This window comes from Hordeum vulgare, chromosome 2H, assembly GCF_904849725.1.
Source record: "Hordeum vulgare subsp. vulgare chromosome 2H, MorexV3_pseudomolecules_assembly, whole genome shotgun sequence".
NCBI lineage: Eukaryota > Viridiplantae > Streptophyta > Magnoliopsida > Poales > Poaceae > Hordeum > Hordeum vulgare.
The window spans coordinates 529,372,955-529,382,056 of NC_058519.1; the positions used below are offsets into that span (position 1 = coordinate 529,372,955).

At 42.6% G+C, this 9,102-nt stretch overlaps 1 protein-coding gene across 1 annotated transcript; it reads right to left on the reverse strand.

Annotated features, from left to right (window-relative positions):
* Positions 1-863: 863 nt before the first annotated feature.
* On the reverse strand, positions 864-1,627 carry LOC123427020 (cysteine proteinase 1-like). The gene is made up of 2 exons (XM_045110951.1): positions 1,333-1,627; positions 864-1,219 (listed from the first exon to the last, which is right to left on the reverse strand). Exons 1-2 carry the CDS (start codon positions 1,604-1,606, stop codon positions 930-932), a joined length of 564 nt encoding a protein of 187 aa, XP_044966886.1. The 5' UTR covers positions 1,607-1,627; the 3' UTR covers positions 864-929.
* Between the last annotated feature and the right edge of the window lie 7,475 nt (positions 1,628-9,102).

Consider the following 9,102-nt stretch of genomic DNA (forward strand, 5'->3'; position numbering starts at 1 on the left):
AGCACAAGAGAATTGCATGGACCCAGTGCAGTTAACTGAGCCCTGTGAGAAAGTGAGAGTTCCAGCGTACGTAGAATAGTGTATACGATTCTCGTACGACGTGATCTCACTCGTTGTTGGGATTCATCGAAAGGTTGATGATGTTGTCGTACAAATATTCATCGTATGTGTAGCAAGACTCAATTTTATCTGAACAAATCAACACATAGCACGCTTCCCTTGTCGTGCCTACAAGCAGAAACAAATACTGCACCTCACAAGCAAAGCCACAACAAAGGTTGAATTAAGAAAAGTGTTAGAATTTAATTAATTCTATTAATCCATGTTTTTCCTAACCGAGACGGTTGCCAATCATCAATAAGAACTACTGATTCACTCTACATATTTTTCGATTGTTGTCTCTAGTCTATTCTAATAGTTCGTTTTGGCTTCTGTGTTTGTTTTGTTTTTTAATGTTATTTTTGGCTTTTGAGTTGGATTAAGGAGAACTGCATTGGAACTTTCCAGGAAACTTTGGCTGGATCTCTACAGAACAGGAGGGCCGATACAGTTAACCGAGGCCTGTGAGAAAGCGAGAGTTTCAGCCTACAAACAGAAACAAATACTGCACCTCACAAGCAAAGCCACAACAGAGACAAACACCACTGTGATGAAAGCAATACATATTATGTACAGAATTATTCAGAAGTTCTTTAGCCACATCAAATAGCGTGTGGCAAACATCACATGCATGGGCGTAGAAAATGAAGCAAATGCGTAAGTTATACAGCAAGCATTCTGTTGCGGCTTCGTATCTCCGCTGCTGATACCACAGCGACGATGGAGCCTAGCCAATTACTACGTATTAAGGTTTCATTCTAGTGATACATAGAAACCAAGATCGACTCCACGAGGGCCGCCGATCAGATCAGAACATATCAGACCAGAGCCTACTCCTCCTTCGAGGAGTGTGTGGCGGACACCGTGGAGACCATGGAGTCGACGCCGCACTTGTTGCGCACGTTAGAGCCCCTGCAGATCTTGTAGTACCTCTTGTCCCCCCAGTTCTTGCCCCACGAATTATTGACGATCCAGTATGGCTTCTCCTTGAAGCGGGAAGGCGCGAAGCCGGACGCCCCATAGCCGACGAGAAGAACGCCGTGGTTGAGGTGCCTTCCGCAGATGCATGGGCATGACACTCCGCCAATGTATGTCTGCATGTATGCGGCGTTGATACCGACTGCACAGGAGGAAAAATATGTGTTAGAGATTTGTAATGTATGGATTGATTGTTCCATGTGCTTAGAACCACGGACCTAACTTATAAACTCTGCGTGAGACAATTATACTTACTTGCCAAAGGTCCATATTTCACAAGGTTAGCAGCAATCTGTTCTTCATCAACAGCGACAACGCTGTAGTTCTGAACTGAAGCATCAATCTTGGACTTGTCAAATTTGCAGGTACCGTCCTTCCCGGTGTAAGGGTAATCCTTTTCTCTCTCAAGGCCACCAGATTTCAACAGATAGCTAAAGGCTGAAGTCATCAACCAACCGTTGCATCCAGCATCGCATGAATCAGGCTTTGATGGGTCGCACAGGAAAATTGCACAATTTGATTGCAGCATATTAAGTTGAGGCACCCAGGTAACCAGGCAATAGAAGGTAATATAATTGTTTTACTACGTACGGAATGTTCCTTGCATTCGCATTGCAGAAAGAATTGTTCAATGAAAAGGGAAAAACAGCACGGCATCAAACTAACTATTTTTCTACACAACAGTTTCATGTAATGCCAGTGGTTCTTGACTGGAGAAGATTGGTAAACTGAGATAAATACAAAGAAACATGTACTTCCATTCAAATAAAACTAAGTAAACAACAAGACAACATGAGTAAAAAGGCCCTTCAACATAAGTTATGCCTCGCACTGGATATAAGAGTAAGATGGAGCTACCGTTGATGTCCCCTTACAAGTACCAGTACGAGTCACATAATCTTATACCATGTAGGAGTATTACTCATACTAAATTCCCATGTAAAATATATATTTTACGATTCGTAGTCATGGACCAAACATTGGGTACTACCAAAGGACACATGCTATGCAATTCACATTTGTCACTTCCCTTATTGGTTTGATGACAGCAATATAAGACGTACCCAGATAACAATCTGCATCTTTCCCATTCAGTTACGGATGAGAATATCAAGTTAAGTGGCATTCAGTTCCATGAGTTGACAATATAGAAATCACCAAACAACTTAGTTAATTACACGTAAAAATTCAGCGGCTATGCCTATTCTGGATAGACAGTAATCTGAATAATCCATAGAGATCAAAGTGGTGCACCCTCACAGGTCGCCCACCAAATCAGTGAATAAGTGCAAGGCGCCTTGGTGAATACTAAATACTGAATACTGGGTCACTGACCGATGATAGGTCTGTCTCAACCTACCCATAATCCTAATTTATGGCATACAACAAGCCAACCACCCACCAAACATTTTTATCTTCATCTTTATTCTAGGCTTGAAGCTATCATCTCAATAAAGGGAAAGCTTTAAGCTAACCCACCCACCACCATCAAAAGGTTCTCCACGGTAAGTTTGAGGTGATTACTATGTTGGTTATTTTGGTTATTTTCATAAAGAAGTCTAACGCTTTTGTTGACTATTAATTAGTGATATCTCACAGGATGTTGCCACCCTTATCATCTCAACAAATTTCCCTTGTAAAGTTTGCGAGGGATACCGATCCCAATTCCCCTCTCAGAATTCACCTAGACTCCCTTTATTTGGTGCGTTGCCCAATCAGAAATCAACAACATAGAAAAGGTCTACACCAACAGATAATACATAGTGGTGTACCACAAAAATCCAACCTATTTCGCAAACAATCAACAATTCACAGAAAAGAATAGAAAAGAGCCTCACCTCGTGGTCGCAGTCGACCAGCTGCTGCTCGGAGAGCACCTCCATCTTGCCTGAGGCCAGGTAGTTTGCCCCCTCCAACGCCCCGGAGGCGCTGAACGACCAGCACGACCCGCACGAGCCCTGCAAAATCAACAAGGTCAGGGGCGGAGGCCAGATCGGAAGATAAATAAAACGGCCAAAGAATCGGGGGAAACCTGGTTCTTGACGGGGCCGACGGCGCCGTGGTCCCTCCAGTCGAAGTCCTCGGGGAGGCCGTCGACCCCGTCATGAATCCCACCCACCCGAGTAACCGGAGGCGCCGACGCGCGGTTCACCCACCCACCCACCGATCAGTCGGTTGGTCGACCGATCTCTCTCCCAGGCCGCATTGCTCGGCCACGGCGTGCATCCCACGGGAAGCCATGAACCGATCCTTCCGACCGGCAAAGAGGCGAGCGGGCAAATTTGGGGGCGAAATTCAGGGGCGAGGCGTCAGAATCGGGGGTTGCTTACAGGGTGTTGGTGTGCTGGATGTCAGCTTCGAGCACCTTGAGGGAGTCCCTGTACGCCTTCCGCATCCTCCTCGGCCGCCGCCACCCTCGTCCTTCTCATCCAACCCCGGGGCACGCACACACGCGCCACGCAGTCCCGGAGCGGCCTCCGCAGGCTCGGCGAGGCGGGGGGCGCGAGGGGGTCGGCCGACGGCATGACGGCCGCGACGCGCGCGAGGTGGCGGAGGGAATGGCGCGGCCGCGGCCACGGGCTCGGTGAGGCGGGGGGCGTGAGGGGGCCGAGCGGCCTCCGCGGGCTCGGCGAGGCGGGGGCGCGAGGGGGGCGGCCGCGGTGCGCGCGAGGTGGCGGTGCAGGGAATGGCGCGGGAGTGGGCGCGGTGGGCGGGCGAGCGGGGAGGGCGCGGCGAGGAAGGAGGCGGCGGCGGCCATTTGGGAGCCGGGGGAGAGCAGAGCAGCGGTAGCCGCGGGATGAGACGTGCGGAGGTAGGTCGTGGAGGGGTGGAGAACGGGCCGTTTTTTCTCTCTGCGCTCGGTCGTGGGACGTGGGGTTTCTTATAGTCGCGCGGAAGATAGAACGGGGGGTGAGGTCGAACCATCACTGGTTGAACCATCACGGCGACACATCCTGCTTTAATAGTAGAGATTACAATCTTAATTCAATTTCGCCATCGATTATGGGAGCTAAGGTGGTGTTTCTTTAGAAGAACTAGACTAAAAAAAGTTCCTAGGTAAAAAAAAAACAGGAGGGCTTTTTCTTAAGGGACTAGAAAAAAACTTTATTGAAAGGACTTTTTTCTTTAGTCTCTATAATTAAAAAAAATCTAGTCTCTTGGAAAGAAACACTACCTCAGAGCAACTAGTTGGCGCTTATTCGGAGCCTCCCAACAAATAATACATGACGCATTTTTAGGTATCTTCATGTATCGCGTCTTGAATATTTTCTTTAGATTTTTATTTTTTATTTCACACATTTTCGGCTTTTTAGATGGGGTATTTTGGGTTTTCTCCGTGTTTGGTTTTTCACCGGTATTTCTTCGCTTTTGCATGAAAAAAATAAAAAATATCTGAAAAAACATATTTCCTTTTTTCTTTGTTTCTTCAAAAGCACGAATTTTCTTGCTCACAGAAACGGAAAAAACATGTATCTTTTTTCTTTTTGAGAGGCATGGTTTTCCTTTTGCGAGAGACACAAATTTGATTTCGGAAAAGGCACAACCATGTCTCTTGGAAACAAAAAAATATGTTTTCTGTTTTTTTTTCATGGAAGGAACGGTTTTCCTTTTGCGAGATGCACGCATTTGCTTTTGCGAACGAAAAAACATGTTTTTTGTTTTTTCATGAAAGACACGATTTGCTTTCGCGAAAGGCACAGGTTTGCTTCCGCGAGAGGCATAGTCGTGCCTCTCGGGAACGAAAAAAAATCGTATTTTTAGCTTTCGCTGGAGGCACGGTTTTCCAGTCCAGTTTTTTATTCGGTTTTTCCGTGAAAATAAGTTCGTCAAAACCTATTAACATGAGATCTTGTTTTGAAGATCTCGACGCGAGGAATCCAACGATGAAAATAGTTCGAGATTTAGACATACGTTTATGAGATAAAATATTTTGAAAATAAGGATCTACGAAAAAAGGAAAACCCTCAGGTTGTGACAAGTCATACACATAGAGTGCACCACTTGTGACAAGCGACACACATAGAGTGCACCACTTTTCACAACCTCGCTAGATGTGAGTGATCTTTGAAATGAGTAATCCTCAATTAGTTATTTCGCCTCATATTCGACGTTCTGAGATTGGAGCTCCTAGCTCTCGTAGGGGCTTATTGCGGGCATGCCCAGTAGCTGCTAAAGAAAGCACCACGTAGAAAAAACTGGAAAACAAATCATGAAATTTTAAAATAAGTTTGTAGATTTTAAAAAGGTTATCAATTTTGAAAAATAATCGAAAAAAAACTTCGTTGAATATGAAAAAATCGAAATAGTATTTTTTAGCAAAATTGGCAATAGTTCATCGAACTTCAAAATAGTTTAAGGCAATTGAAAAAAATCATCAAATTTAAAAAGCTCATCAATTCTGAAAAATTCATTGATTCTGAAAAAAACCATCAATTTTTGTAAGAAAGCTCGTTGAGATTGAAAAATGTTCATCGATTTTGAAAACAAGTTCATCAGTTTTGAATAAAAGTTCATGGATTTTGTAAAAATATCGTGAATTTGAAGAATAAGTTCATGCATTTAGCAAAAAGAAAAATGAAAGAAAAATACCAAACAAAACCGTTACAATAACAAAGAAAACAAAAAATAACGTGAAGTCAAGAGGATAAAAGGAGGAAAAGAAGTCATCATCACCATCTTCATAACCATTGTCATCATCCAAATCCTTATCATCTACAACATCAAAAACATTAGTGGACCCTTTGGTGTATCCGTTGATTCGTCCATCCATGTACTCCATTACCATTATCATGATGATTGTCGTTTTCATGTGTGAGTAGACCCGCTATTCTCGGGGTATGGATGAACTCTAGTGTGTAATAGGTTGTTTGGTATTAGGATTTAATATCCTCTTTGCATATTTATGTTGCTAATCTTCTTGACGTTGGGTGGAGTTGACCATTGAACGTATGCTAACTTTGGACGGAAGGTTATTACTATTGGCTAACTGTGTAGTTGTGGAGTCGGATGACGTGGCATGCTCCTTCTCCCTTCATAGTGAATAGTTGCAACAAGGGGTGATACGTCTATTTTGCATCATGATTTCCTATTGTTATTTATACTATTGTTGTCATTATTCCACTTTATGATGCAATTTTAATGCCTTTTCTCTGTGAATTTAATAGGTTTACATGGAGAGGAACATTACCGGCAACTGAAATTCTGAACCTAAAAAAGCTACATTACACACACCTATTTTATTGAACATCAAATGACCTAAAAGTTTAGGGAGAATATTTTTAGGATATATATAAAAAAATGAGCCAAGAAGTACTAGAGGGGGCCCACCTGTCCCTCACAAGGCAACAGGGCGCACCCAGCGCTCTGGGTGCGCCCTAATGCCTTGTGGGTCCCGCAAGCGATCGTGGGCCCCCCTCTTCTGCTATATGAAGGGTTTGGACCTAGAAAAAATTAGGAGGATACTTTCGGGACGAAGAGCCTCCGTTTCGAGGCGGAACCTAGACATGAGCACTTTTTCTCTCTAGCGGAACAATTCCGCTCGGGAAACTTTCCTCCGGGAGGGGGAAATCGAAGCCATCATCATCACGAACACTTCCTCCACCATTGGAGGGTCAATCTTCATCAACATCTTCACCAACACTATCTCATCTCAAACCCTAGTTCATCTCTTGTATTCAATCTTTGTTCCAAAACCTCAGATTGGTGCATATGGGTTGCTAGTAGTGTTGATTACACTTGTAGTTGATGCTAGTTCATTTATTTGGTGGAAGATTATCTGTTCATATCCTTAATGATATTCAATACACCTATGATCTTGAACATGAACATGATTTGTGAGTAGTTGCTTTTGTTCTCGAGGACATGGGAGAAGTCTTGTTATAAGTAATCATGTGATGTTGGTATTCGTTCGATATTTTGATGATATGTATGTGGCTCTTGCTTTAGTGATGTCACATGAACGTCGGTTGCATGACACTTCATCATATTTGGGCCTAAAGGGAAGCATTGGGGAACGATAAGTAGATGATGAGTTGCGAGAGTGACAGAAGCTTAAACCCTAGTTTATGAGTTGTTCCGTAGGAGGTTGATTTGGATCCACACGCTTAATTCTATGGTTAGATTTATCTTAATTCTTCTCTCATAGTTGTGGATGCGTGCAAGAGGGGGTAATCATAAGTAGGTTGCTTGTTCAAGTAAGAAAAACACCTTAGCACTGGTCCACCCGCATATCAATTTATCAAAGTAACAAATGTGAATCAACTAAGCATGATGAACGTAACTAAACGGAAATTCACATGTGTCCTTGAAAGTGATTTGCTTTATATAAGAGAACCTTCAGGCTTATCCTTTGTTATAAAAAGGATTGGGCTACCTTGACGCACATTTGTTACTATTAATACTTGTTATGAATTATCTTCCTACAAAACTATCTATCATTGTTACTTATAGCCAATGTTGAGGATACCGCTTATTGTTAGTGTCTCGGTCGGCTCGGGATTAGAGATTAATCGGAAATCAGACGATTTATAGATTTTATCGACTGGCTATTAATCGTGTATTTTTTACATATCCTAGGTTTCCAGCAATAAAATAAGCCATATTCAACAAACAAACAATATTCGACAAAAGTGTTACCTTGATTCCTTGCCTTTAATCCATGTACAATGACAAACAAAACAAGACAATTATACATATTACATAACAAGGTTCGAAAACACAAATAAAAATAGTTCTTGCACCATAGTGCTAGAAATAGGCCTGATTTATTGGTATATTCGTGATAAATCATTTGTCAGAACCGTAAATCGGTCCAAATGATAAATGGTGAAGATATGACATAATCTTATCGGTTATCCACAGATTAGAGATAAATCAAAAGATAAATCGCTCAATCAAATGAATTTTTTAATAATGCTTAGCGCACTTGCAGAGGATACCTTATGAAAAACCGCTTGTCATTTCCCTCTGCTCCTCGTTGGGTTCGACACTCTTACTTATCGAAAGGACTACAATTGATTCCCTATACTCGTGGGTCATCAGGGGGTAAAACGGAGACCACTTTGGCTGAGTCCACGGGGACCTCTTTCCCCTTAATCATTGTTTGATAATCGAAGTGGGGAAGAATGGTGGTGGCGTATGGGATACGGAGATACCACGAGTATGCACGTATCTGTACCGGCTCCGCCCATAAAGAGAAACATGTAAAGTGGCTTAGGAATCCAAAATAGCTTCGTGTTTAGGTACCACCATAAATGCACACTAGTGGGGACTCTGGACCCGTGGGAACTCTTTAAATCATTTGTCTCAAGTCTAGTTACATTGATCCTTATTTATTTTAGTTGGTTAATTCACCTTTATAGTTGTAAACTTATCATTATTAGTATTACTATTCTGGATCTTTACAATCTCTAGGCACATTATTTGAACCTTGCAAGGGACCAAAGATTGATTCATGTGCTCCATGTAGGATCGATACTCTTACTTCGAAAAGGCTACAACTAAACCATGCACACTTGTAGGCTACAACTAAACCATGTGCACTTCGAGAAGCATTGGAAGTATTAGAAGGGAAACTTGCTAACCAAGAAGCTTGGGGAGAAATGAATAAGAGAGCGTAAAGTAGAAGTGGATTTTGATTGCATAAAAGCTTATCTAAACTCAGGGAGAGTTGAACAAATAAGTAATGAACTATACCTTGACCCTGATGTTGTTTTAAGATATATTTTTTGAACAAGGGAAGGGACCAAAAGAGCCTAGATGGCTTTCACTAACACAAAAGTGTTACAACACTGCACCAAGGACTCGAAAGAAAATAGAAATTACATAATAGTCCTCCCGGATTTGCACTTAGGACCCCAATCCATAGAACAAGAACGTAATTGGGTCTAGAATATACCAGCAACCTCGGCGGAGATGCATTGCCACCATCTCCGGCCAACTCCTTGCTGATAATTAAGGAACAGAGGGCCTCCCGAATGGAGGTTGAACATGGTGGACTCGAAAATATCCAGCAAATCCTCCAGA

Coding starts and splice junctions, on each gene's coding strand:
- LOC123427020 (XM_045110951.1), bottom strand. CDS start 1,606: ATGCTGCAATCAAATTGTGCAATTTTCCTGTGCGACCCATCAAAGCCT. Junction 1,220..1,332: donor GAAATATGGACCTTTGGCAA/GTAAGTATAATT, acceptor CCTCCTGTGCAG/TCGGTATCAACGCCGCATAC.